The 17687-nt window shown below is 38.9% G+C and overlaps 1 protein-coding gene across 13 annotated transcripts in view; it reads left to right on the top strand.

The window, feature by feature from the left end:
* The window catches only part of LOC122560664 (ankyrin repeat and fibronectin type-III domain-containing protein 1-like), a 931085-nt gene that overhangs the window by 874364 nt on the left and 39034 nt on the right, over positions 1-17687 (top strand). For all 13 annotated transcript variants that reach the window (XR_015760575.1, XM_087997831.1, XM_087997829.1 and 10 more), the window contains 2 exons: positions 789-939; positions 6336-6501. Coding sequence is in view for 12 of the 13 variants with exons in the window: in XM_087997831.1 (XP_087853957.1) it covers positions 789-939; positions 6336-6501 (317 nt within the window). In the remaining variant the exon portion in view is untranslated. The remainder of the gene's footprint in view (positions 1-788; positions 940-6335; positions 6502-17687) is intronic.

The following is a 17687-nucleotide window of genomic DNA, read 5'->3' as shown; positions in this document are numbered from 1 at the left end:
CATCTCAGTTACAGTAAATAAGATATGCAGCAGGTCAAGCAGCATCCATGAAGAGAGAGCAAGCCAGCGTTTCAAGTCTTCATCAAAGCTGATCAGCCAGTAAAACCTGATTGGCCATGACCACCTCGTGTACTTGCTCGCACAGCCACATTATCTGACACATTGTAATCCATTACCTCTTCTGCTTTGGAAAAGATCACAAATGGGCTGTGATTCCTTTTGACATTTTTTGAAATTCTGTCTTTTAGTTATGGCAATTTGCTTTAATTTTCTCCAGCTCTTTACATTTTAATTACATTCAATTTCCTCTGTTCGCTACTTGTTTTTTTCCTTACATTTGTCCAATTTATATCTGAGTCTGTTGATGTTATATGAATCGTTTGACCCAGGTAACGTAATTATCGCATCATTTTGGAACCATTATGATGGATAATTATTCCAGATTTTGTTTGCTTTGCTTTTAGGAGTAAGAACTTCCATGAGGAAGATTAAATGGTTGTGTTAAAGACAATATAAACATAGAATATAATTTATGGGAATTTTAAATGGATACATGACACATGATGTATAGAAAGCATTTAAATATGTGTAGTAAAGTCCATGATAAGGTACAGTGTATATGGGAAATATGGAAAAAAATCTATTTGGTAAACAGCTTTTTTGTGCTATAGTTGCTTATGTTCTTCTTTCTTCTTTGTGTGACAGCCTTAACATATGTGTTAATATTGGTGTATTTTACTTTCAAGTAATTGTTTTATTGAGTATATTTCATATATCTCTGCCTTTAGAGATGAATGGGAGTGGCTCCAGAACCTTTCAGCTTTGGATGAGACCAATCTAACAGATCCAAATGAAAGATGCTCCCAGATCCTCTTCCAGCGAGAACTCAGGGTAGCCATTTCAGAACTGGTGAATCAGATTGGCATTTCACTGGAGCAGGTATAAAAGTGGCTCACAGTAAATATGTTTTGTAGTGGAATTTCACAAGTGTCACATGCATTTAAGGAATTGGATTCCTGCTGACTTGCTGTCACTCCCACTATATCCACAATACTGGCTTTCACGCTCCCATAATAGCTAGTTCACAGCATGGTACTCATTTATTTACAATTGCATTAAACAGTTCAAGCTTAAACTGAATCTATTCCAGGGCCAGAATGCCAGTGTTTTTGCACAAAGTGATAAAATACCTATTGCTCAGAGAAATTCAAGTCAATGCATTTACAGTGTCTTTTTCACCCTTCACATATACATTTAGGCAAAGTGTGAAGGTCTACAGTCAAGGGGTTGTGCTACACTGTAAAGTATCTAATTTTATTTATTATTTCCAACAAACTTTGATGACAATTAACAGGTGTAGTGATAAGAATGACCAATTGTATGGCAAGTTAATGAGTTTAAAATACAGATTTAATGAAAAGAAGAGCCAGCACTGAAATCAACATTTCGGATCTGCTGATCATATAAAGGTTGTTGTGGGAAACTGAAGAACTATCATCTTGAAGCAGATGGTGTTCTGAAGTTGTGGTTGAAATATCAGAACACCTTGCTTTGTAACTGTCCTGTGCTGTACCTACCCTGGAATTAATTGAATGGGACATGGTAGCAAAAGTTCTAACCTGTATCCAATCTATGTTGTACCTTCCCTGAGATCTTTTGATGCAAGTTTACTTTGTATCTTACCGATGCTAAAACTGCCCTGAATGCTATAATTATTGACACTTTGCTATCACTTGTTTTTCTGGATGTTGGGTATCTACACCCATTCTGCTTTACTTTAGCAAGACTGCTACTATTTTTGGTTGCTAGCATCCCGAGTTATTCCTTATCCCAGAGTAAAGCTTGCTCCCTTTGTTTTTTTATTTACACTTGTATATATACGTGCTACTGAATATAGCTTTCTGGTATAGTGTCTTATTCCTGCTCCATTACATGCTTCTCTCTGGTCCAATCATGTCTTCTACTCTGCTCTGCTGATGCCAGAATAACATAATCAGATAAGATTTGGAGGTGCCAGTGTTGGACAGGGGTGAACAAAGTTAAAAATCACACAACACCAGGTTATAGTCCAACAGATTTATTTGGAAGCACTAGCTTTCTGACCGCTGCTCCTTCATCAATGTGGTTTTGCTCTGCTTGTTGAAATGTACTTCTATCACTTCAGTGTTGTTTTTCTGCTTCTTTACCTTCTCATGGTCCTGATATGTATGCTCACCCTGAGACTGCACTTCAGTAATGGTATTTCTGATTTTAATCTTCTCCCCATGTGTAGTTCTGTCAATGAGTATTCTTTATTAACTGGAATTGATCTGCAGCTGAAAAATACTAATTCCTAATCTCCATTCTTAGATATTAGTGATTTCTGGTTTTCACTGTCCTTTTTTCTACATTTGATTCAGGATTAAATAAAAAACTTGACACTTGATTGATACCTGCCTCTATGGTGAATTTCCTGAATTCCTTATTCAAAATTGAGGTCTGTACTCTAAAACAGTTTCCTATGGGAAACTCTATGTTGAAAAAACACATTTTAGTGCTCTAACTGTTGACTCTGCTGTAGTTATATGAATTATTGAAAATTCGATCCATCTAGAATAGTGGTCTACCAGGACTAAATGACTAATAGTCAACCACTATTCTGAGGCTGAATAAATCTAATGCTAGCTGCTCCCAAGGCTTTTATGGAAACTTTGAGGACATTAACGGCTCTGTTGGCATTTAACTTTTGATGGCAAATGTGTAACACAATGAGATAAAATTTCCATTTGTTCCACAATGCCTGGCCACTGTATGGACTGTTGAGCTCAAGCTCTGCATTTTGTGACTTCCTCATATCTACCATGAAGTTGTTTTAGGATTTCTTCAATCATAGACATCAGTATAATCAGTTGGTGGTTGCATGCCAATAGATCTTCTACACTATTAAATGTTGCTTTCTGTTCATGACACTTCTTCAGAACTTGATTTGCTGGACAATATTTGGACCACCATTCCAAAATAGAGTTCTTGATTCTTTGTGCACTTGTCATCTGTTTTCTGAGCTGCACAAATTTCTCTGAGCTTCCCCCTGATATCTGGTAATGTATTGATAACTGCAGTAGTATGATAGCTCCTATTCAATGAAGATTAAGTATTTATTTTAGACTCATTATTTTAGACTATTTTAAGTTGCTCTGAAGAATGCTTAAGCCATAATCTGCCTGTTGCCTGGGACATAGATAGTCACATTGTTGGGTCTCATTAACATGTGTCTAAATCTTGGTATTTGTAGTGGTATTTTTGCAATTTCATTTCATCCTGGTAATATAAGTAGTGGCTTATGCTCTGTTTCAACCTGGAATCTCAACCCTATGAGAAAATCTATAATCTAGAAACAATCAATGTTTTCAATTGTGACATACTTCTGTTCAGAATATGTTAGTGGTCTTGATGCAAAGTATATGGTCAACCCAAGACCAACATTCTGCATCAAATGAGAACTCAACCTAGTTCCATTTATGATGCATTCACAGCTATTATGGTAAATAATTACGGCTTATGTATAGTCAATGTATTTGAGAAAACAGAAATCTTCTGAAATGTTGTAGTCTGTTCTGATTCCAGTACTATTGTTGGTCTTTCTTCAAAAGTTCTTCTATGGATTGAGTGAGACTGGCATGGTTAGGAGTAGACTTTCCCAGTTGATTCACCATTCTTAAGACACACTGTACATTGTTCACACATTTCCATTACAGAAATTCACTTGTTGGCCATCTCTTTTTGGGATCCACTGTGATACTTTACTCCTAGGTTGTGTGTCCCAAAAACATGACTTTCTTTTTGAAATTTGACACTTCTCATCGAATGTATTGCTCTTAAACCCTGTCTGATTTTGTGGTAATGCTCTTTTCTTTTGTCTGACAGTAAACAAGATATTATCCATGTGACAAATAGTATCTCATTTGCTTTCAGGAAGCCTTAAAATTGTGTGTAACAAAAATGCTGAAAGGTAGACAATTGAAACAAGTTCATCCAAATTGTGTTATGAATGTAGTCAACAATTTTGACTTACTGCTTTGCCAAAATCCACCGTTCCCATTGCTATAGACCAGGCCAGATTCCCTCCAAATATGTTAAGAAGGTAGCCCAGAGGCTAACTTTCTTATTTTAAAGGCAGATGTGAAGTGGATACTCCAAGTGTGATGCATCTGGTCAAACTGCTTGGTTTTAAGCAAAACAGAATTTATTTAAACACTACATTTGAAGCACAAACAAAAGAAAATAGATTTTAGAATAACAACTATTTGAAAACTCAATCGACTCAATACTTAGCGAAGGACCTGTTCCAATTCTTGTAACATCCCATAAACATATCCCTTGGCAAAAGGTAAATTCAAATACAGCTTCTTACGCCAGGAGAGGTTTCAGAGAGAGAAGCCAGTCGAAAATTATCTGCTGAAGCTTGGAACCTTTCTCTGGATTGCAGTAGCTTCTCACCGTTACAACCAAAATAAACTAGAAAAAGCCTGAACTGGGAGAACGGGCCACTCCCCTGCCATTGTTAAACTAGGCTCTTTCACAGACATTTTGGCACCCCTGCCTTTATGACCACACTTTTAAAAAAAACCTAAGGACAAAATAACCTTGTTAAAGGGGCAACATTGTCACAGCATCTAGCGTTATATGAAAAAAGTTTCTTCTGGCTGACTTAGTGAACTGTCATCAACTGACAAAATTTGATGTACTTTTCTTTGAACCCCTTCATTCAGTTGAGTGAGATCCATGTTCAGTCGTGGCTCTCTATTATATCTGGAATCTGTTAGCAGTCCTGAACTCCTTTGTACTGGTTCTGTGATATAACCCTATGTTTTAATTCACTGTCTAAGCAAACCTTCACCTTTGTTAATAGTGGTTGAATTGAAATGAGGTATATTTCTAGGAATATACGGGAAGATTGATTTGGCATAATCCTGCAGAGTAATGTGATACACCTGTTTTAGATTGTCTAAGGCTTTTAAATAGCCTTGAAATTTTTCATGAAATTCTCTTCCATTTTCACCTTGAAGTGTCATGTCCATTATCTTCATTTCTCTGTTGTAATGATGTGTTTGAGTTCTTCAAAATGTTGAGTCTCCATGATTTTTCGACTTATATAACTGAGGAGAGATTGAATTGACCTAAGATCTGTGCCCATCAGACCTTGTGATTTAGTGCTTGCAGGTTAAACATTCATTTAGGAGAAAGTGAGATCTGCAGATGCTGGAGATCAGAGCTGAAAATGTGTTGCTGGAACAGCAAGAAGAAGGGCTTATGCCCGAAACATCGATTCTCCTATTCCCTGGATGCTGCCTGACCTGCTGTGCTGTTCCAGCAACACATTTTCAGCTCATTCACTGATTTTAACCAAGGCAAGAAGTCAGTCTGTATTAAAATAGCTATCCTTGTAGCGGGTTTAAATTCTGTATTAAAAGCTCCTTCACGTGTGAGAAAATAGTCCAGAATCTTTGTTGGCATTGTTAAATTTTATCTTTGAGATTTAGGCTTACTTTGTTGATCTTTTGGAATTTTTCTTTTCCAAATGATTTCCCTTTGTCAGAAGTATTTTCCCTTGGTGTGACATCTTCTCTGTTTCTATGGTGATGTAAATGCTACTGATCTGCAGTATGTTTTGAATTGTTCTTTCCCTAGCATGCCTTGTTCTTTCTTTAGCATGCCTCGTTCATCCTTATCCTCGAGTATGGTTCTCTCACTTCCTTTAATGCCATACCAGTCTTTATTTACATGTTTATGTATACACATGTTCTTGAACACAATTCTCTAATGTAGTGTCTTACTCCTGCTTCATAATAAGCTTCCCTCTGGTCTGGTGTACTCTGCTGATATCAGATTAACATCACGAGTTCCATCATCATCACTGGCAATAGTCATATCCCATTATACAGAATGAGGTTGATGGCACATTGTGGCTGTCCTGGGTATCCAAAATGGAAAGCATTCAAGTCTCCAGCTCCAAAACATATAGGCTAATTTAAGTAGACACAATTAAAAACTGAACTAATTCATTCAGGCACCAATGCAGCGCATTATCAATGCTATTTCAAGATCATTATTTTTCTGTTTGAATAGCCCATCTCATTCCACAAATTGTACCCAGCTGAAGCCTGACACTTCACCATCTATTCTGCCCTCGATCCTTTACCCTGGCTGATGCCAAGCATCCTGCCCTCTAGCCTATGATCTGTGTTTTACATGCTGGTACATGCGTACAAAATGGTAATATAATTATTAGGGGTTTTAAGCTTATTGTGAACATGGTGACTTAAGTGTCTTTTTTTCCCTTCACTGTGAAAATTTAGGCCAAAGATTTCAGGCTGTACAGCCAAGAGGTGTTGGATTTTGCAGACAACCTGTCCTTCCTTCTTCTTTTGCCGCCATCTGATGACGTGTGCACAGCCCCAGGACAAAATAAGCCCAACCCTTGTTCAGGGTTCCTCACACTACCACTACAGATTTTTGAACTGGGTGAGTACAGATAACTCTATTCTGTTTTGAGAATGTGTAATTTGTATATTAAAGTAATTGATTTTTAAATAAGGGCACCTTTACTGAACTAATTTAATAGTAGAAGTGTTATATTTTGTAAATCATAAGGCCCACAGATTAGAAATGCAAAAAGAAGGATAAAATTGATACCCAGCAATCCTCACCAATGCAACTTTTGATTGGTCCATAGTTGCTAAATTATCAGATTGCTAAACTGATGCCTAATAGTGGACGAATAAAACTGTCCTCCAGTTAATTGTTGGGAAGACTGAAATCATTGTTTTTGGACCACACGACAAATTCCATTCCCTAGATACCAACTTTATCACTTTCCTTGACAATGGTCTGAGGTTGAATCAAACTGTCACAACCTTGATGCTTAAATGTGTTTTCAACGACACATCAATGTCATGACTACTTCTGCCCGTTTAAAAGCACCCTATTCCACTCGTGCCTCAATTCATCTATTGCTGAAACACTAATTGAAGCCTTTGTTACCTCGAGACTTTGTTGTTCCAATGCATTCCTGGTCACTGCCTGCATTTTACCCTCCTTAAACCTGGCATCATCCAAACATCTGCTGCCCATTATCCTTGTTATAAGTCTCATTCACCCTTATATTCACTGATTTACATAACCACTTGATATAGCAAAAGCTCAATTTTACAATACTTTTCCTTTTCCTTGCCAATTCCCCTAATATTCTCTATTGTGTCTTGTTAAGGTGTGATTCATATATTCTGGCAATTGATTTTTAAATAAGGATTTTTAAATAATATAATCTTCTAGCATTAACCTTCTCAATCTCTGGAATTTTATCCAACCCTATTTCTCTGAGATATCTACTTAATTTTGACTCTTAATCATCCCCAATTTTAAACTCCATCATCAATGGCTGTCTGAGCTCTAAGCTCTGAAACTCTACCTATACACTTTTCTGCCTCTGTACTCTCTTTTCATCTTAAAGTCTACCTCACTTACCAAGGGTCTTGACCATCCAAATTAGTATCCCCTGTGTGACTCAGTGTCAAATTTTCTTTAATAAAACTCCTGTGAGGTGCCTTGGCATGTGTTATTAATTAGAATGCTAAATAATTGCAAGTTGTTCTTGATGTTGTTCACCTCATTTCCCTGGGGAAAATGAATCCGCATACAATTCCACAGTCAAATGTGTCATGGTCTGGGCTATGAGAAGATTGTGTTTGGGATGTGGATTGAATGTAGTCTACACCCTTGTCAGTGAACATAAACAGCCCTTATTAATTAACCTGTTGCATATTGTAAACAACAGAGAACATCAGGGAATATTGATGAAATTACAAAATTTAGCTGATGGGAGTAAAAACATAATTTGTGGAAAGAGAAGCAGAGCAAATATTTTGTGTTCAATGTAACACCTTTTTAGAACTAAAGACAGGTGGGAAAAGTTTGCTTTTCTGGCATTTCTACAGTATTTTGTTTTTGTGTCTGGTGAGGAGAGGGTTGCTAGTAACTCTGAGAGATTTCAGAATGAGAAGGACACAAATTGGGAAGCACAGAGAAGTAGAATAGACATTAGAGGTGGAGCACAGATTCTTTATATGTTCCCATATTCCTTATCTGCACTGAAAATGGAATAATGAGCTGACGTTGGTGGAATTTGACAGAGGGCACAATCTTACAAGGGCTTGAATGACAGTGAGAAAACTGGGAGAATTGTGTGAGAAGTCAGGCAAGGATTTTTTGGTCTGTTGCATTTTTAAGCAGAGTTCCAGACAATGAGATGGGATTTTTGCTAAGCAGCAGTAAAATGCCTACTAATGGAGATTATTGCTTATTGTCCGTGTCATTAACTGCAAATCTCATCTCATTAATATACAGCTTCTTGTCCCAGCATCTGCCACAGAGACAGTAAATATCATTGATTCCCGACATGAAAGTCAGAACAGGTACCTGTGACTTCAGTTCACTGCTTGCTCCTCTGGGTCACCATCCTGGACACCCAGCAACATCTCAGGGCACTCCACCCTCAAGCAATTCACATCCATGAGTCTTGGTATCTGATACCTACTAACCTTCAGGATCCTTATGACACCTTTCTGATCCACTTCCAGGACCTTCTGTGCTTTAAAACTGCATTTCAGGGAACATTGATAATTAGCATTAAAATGTTGCGGCAAGCATACTTTGTGCACAGAGACAGGCAGCCAGCTCACAGGTTAGACCAGGCAGCACTTCAGGGCTGCTCACTTGTTTTCTTAGCTTACCTTGAGCCCACCTGGATGCTCACAGAATTCCTGTCTTACCTTTTAATGCTTTGCAAATTCAGCCAGAGCTACCAGGATCGCATTACTTCTGTCTTGTATTACATTTGGCACAGTCAAAAAGCCAGCATTATTTACATGATTGTCAGACATCAAGTAAAGGGAGGTGGCCTTCAGTTAGCAGGTCCTGGTATATACAGACACTGCAGCCTCAATATAAATCCAGAGGCTCAGACATGGTCATTTGTCAACCTGGAAAATTAGGATAAAGAGTCAAATGTCAGACAACACACCATCTGTCCAGGTATTTTCAATCCTAGTGTGGGCTGTTTTCTCCTGCAATGGAAGGAGAGGGATTGTGAGAAATGGAAAGTGGGTGGCATAGGTGTTAGTGCTGGTGCAAGTGAGAGTAAAGTGAATTGACCAGAGTGACATCTAAAGATGTACAGGTTAGGTGGATTGGCCATGGGAATGCAGGATTACAGGGATATAGTAGAGAGTGGGTCTGGATGGGATGCTCTTTGGAGGGTCAGTGTAGACTCAATAGGCCAAATGGCCTGTTTCCACACTTGTAAGAATTCTATTATTCTATAAATGAGTGAGTAGCCAGAGTCAAGGGCGTACGATGTTAATGGAATCTGGTGTCAGGGTGGGTGAGAGGGAGAGGGAAGCTGTTGCATGAAACAGTGAGAGTGGTGGAGCATGAGTCTTGATGGAAGGTGTATGAAGTAGCAGAGATACAGTAAGTAAGAAAGAAGATGCTGACTCTTAGCCTGGCAATGTGGAAAAAGTTATTCACCTTCTTTCTAAACTGCTGGACAATCCTTCATATGGTTTAGATCACAGTCCAGATTGGCAGAGTCTGGTGGCATGGTCATGGCCTCCACAGCTGGTCCTGGGGAAAATGTCCTCCTCTACAACACCAATCCATCAAGACCTCTAGATAGCAAGGCACCACTCTCCCCCTCTCTGCCACAGTCAGGGCAAATGTCGGTCAGCACAAGGCAGCTCCTGATTGGCAAGCTTATCCAGGTGCTTAACAGCCTTATAAACATAGCACCAAAGCCAGGGATCACTGTCGATTCTTGGATATCCCACCTGTGGTGAGTTCCTCTGTATGGCAAGTGGTAGAATACAGTTAGCATCATACTCGAGTGTCACCATGGAGGGGTTAGGTAGTTAATGAGGTGAGTTTGGGACAATATGGCAAAGAATCTTGTCGGAACTCATGGACAAGAATGCTCCATGAAATTCAACAAAATTGACACTGCCAAAGTATGACAAGTTTGACCCAGAGACATTTAGGGAGTGTTTCCACGAGCGTAAAAGGCTGAGTCAGTTGAAGAAAAAGCTGTCATTGGCAATTGTGTGGATATTAATATCTGGGATGCTCAATAGGTCAGAACTAGAGGGGCATATTAATCTCAGTTTTTGTTTAGGGCTGAAGCAGGTCACAGAATAAGGAGGAGCAAAACCACTTTGGCTATTTTAAAATAGGACTGGAATAGTACTTTAAAATTGAGAAGTTGTTTAATCAAGATCATATGAATGGTGGATAAAGGAATTGCGGTACACTTTGCCACAGGCATCAGAGTTTTGGATGACCTCAAGTTTAAGGTGGGTGGTAACAGGGAGACAACCAGGAATTCACTGGAATAGTCGATTATAAAGATAATAATAGAATGGATAAGGGTTTCAATAGTAGATGAGCTGAAGCAGGTGATGTTATGCAGATAGAGCTAATGCTCTTAGCAATGGCATGAATATGTAGTTAGAAAGTCAGCTTGGACTAAGAGATGATACAAAGTTGCAAACTGTTTTAACCTCAGATGTTTTTCAGGGAGAGGGATAGAGTTAATGGCTGTGTAACAGAATTTGTAGTAGAAGCTGAAGCCATCAGCTTTGTTTTTCATCATATCTAAGCAATAAAAGTTCATGTTCATTCAGTATTGCATGTTTGACAAGCTGTCTGATACCTTAAAGACAGTGGAGTTAGGAGTGGTGGGTGATTATTTAGGGCTGGATGGTATTAATTAAAGTTGAAACTGACTCTATTTTTCTGATACCACGAAGGGACAGCATATCAAGGAAAAATAGGAGGCTGAGGAAGGGGAACAGGCAAAGCAACAATTGCAAATGTTTGATTATATCAATGAGAATGGAGTCAGGTGAATGTAGCTACCAAACACCACCCACCCTACTACGCTATCAAGTGGTGGAGGGTTGTTGGAAGACAATCGTATGATCCCTTCGTGGTATCAGAAAAATAGAGTTGTGAATTTGGTGAACAATTAAACAGGAGGAGGAGGCTCCATAAATATCCCATCCTCAATGATGGAAGAGCCCAGCACATCAGTGCAAAAGATAAGGCTAAAGCATGTGCAGCAATCTTCAGCCAGTTGAAAGCTATAGACAGATCAAGAAGGACAAGAAAAGGTCACCCACCTTTGTCAGAGTCATGTAAGGTTACAGAGACAACATTTCCTCAGTGGATATTAACATACCTAGATAATTAATAGAAGATAATCAGCAAGAAATCCAATAGGGAATTCAGAAGAAATGTCTCCACCTAAACAATGGTAAGTATATGGAACTTGCTACAACAGAAAGTGGCTGCAGCAAATAGTATAGATTCATTTAAGGATAAACTAGACAATCCTATGAGGGAAAATAAAATAGCTGGATGCAATTGTAAATTTAGCTGAGTAAAGATATTATTTTTGACTTTGAAAAGAGAAATTCTGATGGCCTACATGGTGCAATGTGTACAGATTGTAATGATGGCTATCATATCAGAGCCTTCACCAACATGCAAACAAAGTTTAAACACATCATCCTGAGAAACTATATTTCTACACAATAATTGTGAGCTAGTTAGTGACAGAGTGAAAATATGAGTGACAGAGAACTCCCAAATTCCACTATTTAAAGAAAATAATAGAAATTTATTATTTAACACTAAAAGTGAACATTAAACAACAACTATTCATAACTCCCCCTTTCTCTTAACTGCTTAATAACTGCCTCCAACTGTATAACAATATACTGTTCTAATAAAACACATTAAAATTACATCAACTTAATTTCAAAACCACACAGCAGCTGTCAACTTCAATGCCTGTCTTCTTCCAGTTGAAGATTTCCCTGGGCCGTCTTTCTTACATTTGATAGCATTTCCTAATTTCTTGGATCTGTCTCAATGGCAGCTGTTCTGCCTGGTTTTCAAAATGCCAGCCCTTTTTTATATCCTCAACATCAGATTGTCTCATTGGTTCAAAGTTGGCAAAACAATAAATTCACACTCGATTGGGTTATAGTATCCTGGGGCATAATTTAAACTAGTTAAATTTGAATTGTTGTCAAAACAGTAACCAACTCAGGTATCCATTTCACAGCCAAATGTTACATATTTTCAATTTGCTAATACACTCTGAGACTGTTATCTCGTCATATGACACAGGAGCTTGTAAGCTCTCAGTGCAGAACAGCATTCACTCTCTCTTAAAGGTACGATTCGGAGATGCAGGTGTTGGACTGGGGTGTACAAAGTTAAAAATCACACAACACCAGGTTATAGTCCAACAGGTTTAATTGGAAGCACACTAGCTTTCGGAGTGATGCTCCTTCAATCACCTGATGAAGGAGCGTCGCTCCGAAAGCTAGTGTGCTTCCAATTCAACCTGTTGTACTATAACCTGGTGTTGTGTGACTTTTAACTCTTAAAGGTACAGTACACACCTTCAACTTCACAACACCATCTAGAGCAAACCAATAAATAAAAATTCTGGCTTTGGAGTCAATTGTATCTGTTTCTGCATGTTTAGTACGATGTTCTGCCAGTAAAATGTCTCTTAAAAGACATTGATGCTAAACTGCAGGTACTGAGGGAATCAACTGAGGAAAATATACTTGACTTCATCCTAAACAATCTGCCAGCTGCAGATGCATCTGTCCATGACAGTGACCACCGCACAGCCCTTGTGGAGATGAAGTCCCACCTTCACACTAAGAATAACATCCAACGTGTCATGTGGCACCATCATGATGTCACATGGGGCAGACTTCAAACAGATCTAGCAACTCAAGACAGGCATCCATGAGGCATTGTGGGCCATCAACAGCAGCAGAATTGACTCCAGCATGATCTGTAATATCTTGGCCCAGCATATCCCCCCCTCAACCATTACCAGCAAACCATGGGATCAACCTTGGTTCAGTGGAGAGTGGGGGGGGGGGGCATGCCATCTGCAACACCAGGCATACCTGAAGATGAAGTGTCAACCTGGTGAAGCTACCAAGCAGGACTACTTGCAGGCAAAAAGGCATAAACAGCAAGTGACAGACAGAGCTAAGTGATCATACAACCAACGGATCAGACATAAGCTCTGCAGTCCTGCCACATCAAGTTGTGAATTTGGTGAACAATTAAACAGGAGGAGGAGGCTCCATAAATATCCCATCCTCAATGATGGAAGAGCCCAGCACATCAGTTCAAAAGATAAGGCTAAAGCATGTGCAGCAATCTTCAACCAGAAGTGCCAAGTGGATGATCCATCCCGGCCTCCTTCAGTGGTCCCCAGAATTACAGATACCAGTCTTTGATCAATTCAATTCACTTCACATGATCTCAAGAAACAGTTGGAGACAATGGATACTGCAAAGGCTACAGGCCCTTATGACATTCATGCAATATTACTGAAGACTTGTGTTCTAAAACTTGCAGCTTCCCTGGCCAAGCTATTCCAACACAGTTACAACACTGGCATCTACCCGACAATGTGGAAAATTACCCAGCTATGTCCTATACATAAAATGCAGGACAAATCCTGCCAATTACCACCCCATCAGTCTATTCTCTATCACCTGTAAAGTGATGGAAGGTGTCATCAATAGTGCTATCAAGCAGCACCTGCTCAGCAATAACCTGCTCACTGACACCCATTTTGGGTTCCTCCAGGGCCACTCTGCTCCTGACCTCATTACAGCCTTAGTTCAAACATAGACAGAAGAGCTGAATTTCATTTATGAGGTGAAAGTGACAGCCCTTGACATCAAGGCTGCATTCGACCAAGTGTGTGTAGCGTCAAGGAGCCCTAGCAAAACTGGAATCAATAGGTATCGGGGGAAAACTCTCCACTAATTGGAGTCATACCTGACACAGAGGAAGATGATCATGGTTGTTCAAGCTCAGTCATCTCAGCTCCAGGACATCTCAGCAGGAGTTCCTCAGGGTAGTCTCCAAGGCCCAACTATCTTCAGCTGCTTCATCAATGACCTTCCCTCCATCATAAGGTCAGAAGTGGGGATTTTGGCCAATGATTGAACAATGTTCAGCACCATTTTTGACTCCTCAGATACTGAATCATATTCATATTGAATCCATATTCAAATGCAACAAGATCTGGACAGTATCCAGGCTTGGACTGACAAGTAGCAAGTACCATTCACACCAAACAAATGCCAGGCAATGATCTTCACCAATAAGAGCAATCTAACCACCACCCCTTGATGTTCAATGATAATAGCACCATTGAATCCCCCACTATCAACATTTTGAGCATTATCATTGACCAGAAACTCAACTGGACTCACCACATAAACACAGTGGCTACAAGAGCAGGTCAAAGGCTAGGAATACTGTGGCAAGTAACTCACCACCTGATTCTCCAAAACCTGTCCACCACCTACAAGGCCAAATCAGGAGTGTGATGGAATACTCCCCATTTGCCTGGATGAGTGCAGCTCTAACAACACTCAAAAAGCTTAACAATATCCAGGACAAAATTGTGCACTTGATTGGCACTGCATCCACATACATCCACTCCCTCTACCACCAATACTCTATAGCAGTAGTGTGTACTATCTATAATATGCACTGCAGAAAATCACCAAAGATCCTCAGACAGCCTTCCAAACCCAGGACCACTTCCATCCAGAAGGACAGGGACAACAGATACACAAGGACACCACCACTTTCAAGTTCCTCTCCAAGCCACTCATCATCGTAACTTGGAAATATATTACCATTCCTTCACTGTTGCTGGGCCAAAATCCTGGAATTCCCTCCCTAATGTAATTGTGGGTCAATCCACAGCAGGAAGACAAGGGACAAGCAATAAATGCTGGCCAGTCATCAATGCCCACAAATCACAGATGAAAATAAAGACTGTCACTCTGTGACCTCACAAAATGCAATCCTGTTCACATGATAACTCATTACATTAGTCATGGAACAGTTTCAGTTCCTTGTTTGTACATTATTTTTCAGCCATTCAAAATCCTGTCCACAGATTCAGGTTTAGTTACACTTTCACAGCTCATTTTGAATTTTCACGTTGCAAGGAGACAGTTCTTCTACTGGTATTCTCCTTTGAACTATGGTATTCAATGTTATATTCATCCTGTGAGAGTTTTTTTGGTGCAGTGGCTTGTGCTCATTTCGTAAGAGTAGGTGAGATATTACTAGTCATCCATATGATGGAAGGAAATTTGGAGCTTTAGAAACCATTATCCATATAGATTACAATATTGATGTGAAATTGCATGTTACTGCAGGAACCTGGTCTTCCTGAGTGAGCTGTAATACACCACCATCAGTTATCCCATGAAAGAAGTGCAGCCCCCTACCTGCAGTCTTGAATCTGCCTTTGTCACTATTACAAACTATAACCACTAATGATTTATGATCTGTACTGAAAGACTTGTTTGTTTTTATTTTTATGTTCCTTAAAACTGTAAACTGAAATGAAAGAGAACCGTTTTTAAACCTGAAGTTTTACAAGGATGTCCGCATGTTTTGAAAGCCAAGTATTTGATGCCTTTTGTGAACCCTTTTTGTGTAGCAGTGGTTTCTAGATATATGCAGACAAACTTGAATCAAGAGGTTGTTTACAAATGAAGTTGATTGGTTTGTGGACTAGGAGCTTACGATTCTGTGCTTGCCACAATTATTTGATTGGTTGTCACATTGCTGAACAGCTTAGGCTATGAGCAAGGCAGAGTTAGACTAGAGGTAAAACCAGCAGGTCAACAGCAGCCAAAAAAACAAACTCTCAATTCTCTGCAGTAAGTACCTTAAGCCTGAGAAAACCAGTCTTTCTTTCCTCTGCAGATGCTGAAAGTTGAGTTTGAATTGAGTCAGACAGAGACCTTTCATAAGTGAACCAGCTACCCTATATTTCTTGCAAACCAGTGCAAGCATTCATAAAAAGGCGGAGGAGAAACCTTTGGATCAATAAGAACCAACCCAACAGATATTGTAAACAAAGACAATGTCTTTCCAGTTTTCCTTCCATCTATGTGCTTGTTTTCCTGATAGCATTTAGCTGTGGATGTAGGCTTGCTCGCTGAGCTGGAAAGTTCGTTTTCAGATGTTTCGACACCATACTAGGTAACATTTTCAGTGAGCCTCCAAACGAAGCACTGGTAGTGTCGCCTGCTTTCTAGTTATATGTTTGAACTTCCTTGGGTGTATTCCTTGAGTTTCCTTGAGTTTCTAAGGAAACTGCAACATATAAATAGAAAGTAGGCCATACCATCAGTGCTTACCACCGAAGATGTTACTGAGTATGGCGATGAAACATCTGAAAACAAACGTTCCAGCTCAGCGAGCAAACCTACATCCTGAACCTCAACCTGAGCTATAAATCTTCTCAAAACCTGGTTATCTGTGTGGGTGAGGGGGAATTTATAAAGAGTTTAGAGTTTTAATTTGTAAAATTGATAAATCATGCCTGATTGTACCTCCAATCTACCTTCTCAATTGGCTCCATGTATAATGATTCCCTTGGTATCCAAAAATCTATCAATCTTATCTTGAATATTCTCAACTACTGAGCATTCGTAGCTCTCAGGAATTGCAAATTCAAAAGATTCACATTCCTTTGAATTCAAAAATGTCACTTCATCTCAATCATAATGCTTTGACACCATATTCTGAGATTGTGAATGCCAAGACTTCCAAGCCAATAGAAAAATCTTTTCTGCATCTATCATGTTAAGTTCTATGCATTTTATTTGCTTGATTCATCTCTCATTCTCTTAAACTTTAGTGAATCTAGGTCTCGCCTATTTAATCTTACTTGTAAGGGCAATTCCTAATTACAGGAAGTCGTCAAATAGACCTATGCTGCTCTTTCTGCAAATAAAATATACCTTAGGTAAAAAGATCAAAACTATACACAGTATTCCACATGTGGTTTCATCAAAGTTTCTTTAATTAAATTGAAACTTAGTTTTAAACTCTAATCATTTTGTAATAAAATCTAGCATACCATTTATTTTCATAATTCTTGCTGTACCTGCATTTAACTTTCTATATGTCATGTCAAAGACCTGCAGGTTTCTTTGAATACGAACATTTTCCAATCTCTTAACAATTAAATAAATTCAGTTTTTTTATTTTTCCTATCAAAGTTGACAGCTAAACTCTTCTTCACTTCACAATCCATCGCTGACTTTCTTGCCAAACATTTAACCTATCTATACCTCTTTGCATCCAATTCTCAGTTCACTTTTCCATCTAACTGTATCATCAGCAAACTTAAAAATCACATAAAACCAGGTTATAGTCCACTAGCTTTCGGAGCGTCGCTCCTTCATCAGGTGATAGTGGAGGGCTCAATCCTAACACACAGAATTTATAGCAAAAATTTACAGTGTGATGTAACTGAAATTATACATTAAAAAATTGATTATCTGTTAAGTCTTTCATCTGTTAGAATACAGTGATAGTTTCACTTCTTTCATGTGTAAATCACAAAACCTTTAACATTTAACCTGAGTTGCATTCTCAGGTGAGCTGTTAACAATGGTGAAAGCTAGACAATATGTTGAAGGTGTTAGCCCCCTGTGTTCTCTGTCTTTGCCATTATGTTTACATTGATTCTAATCTAAAAAGTGAGATAATGGAGTTTTACATGA

This window comes from Chiloscyllium plagiosum, unplaced genomic scaffold (genome assembly GCF_037043375.1).
Source record: "Chiloscyllium plagiosum isolate Xiang-an unplaced genomic scaffold, Cpla_swu_hap1 HiC_scaffold_20, whole genome shotgun sequence".
In the NCBI taxonomy this organism is placed as follows: domain Eukaryota; kingdom Metazoa; phylum Chordata; class Chondrichthyes; order Orectolobiformes; family Hemiscylliidae; genus Chiloscyllium; species Chiloscyllium plagiosum.
This window is presented reverse-complemented; position numbering and strand designations above follow the sequence as displayed.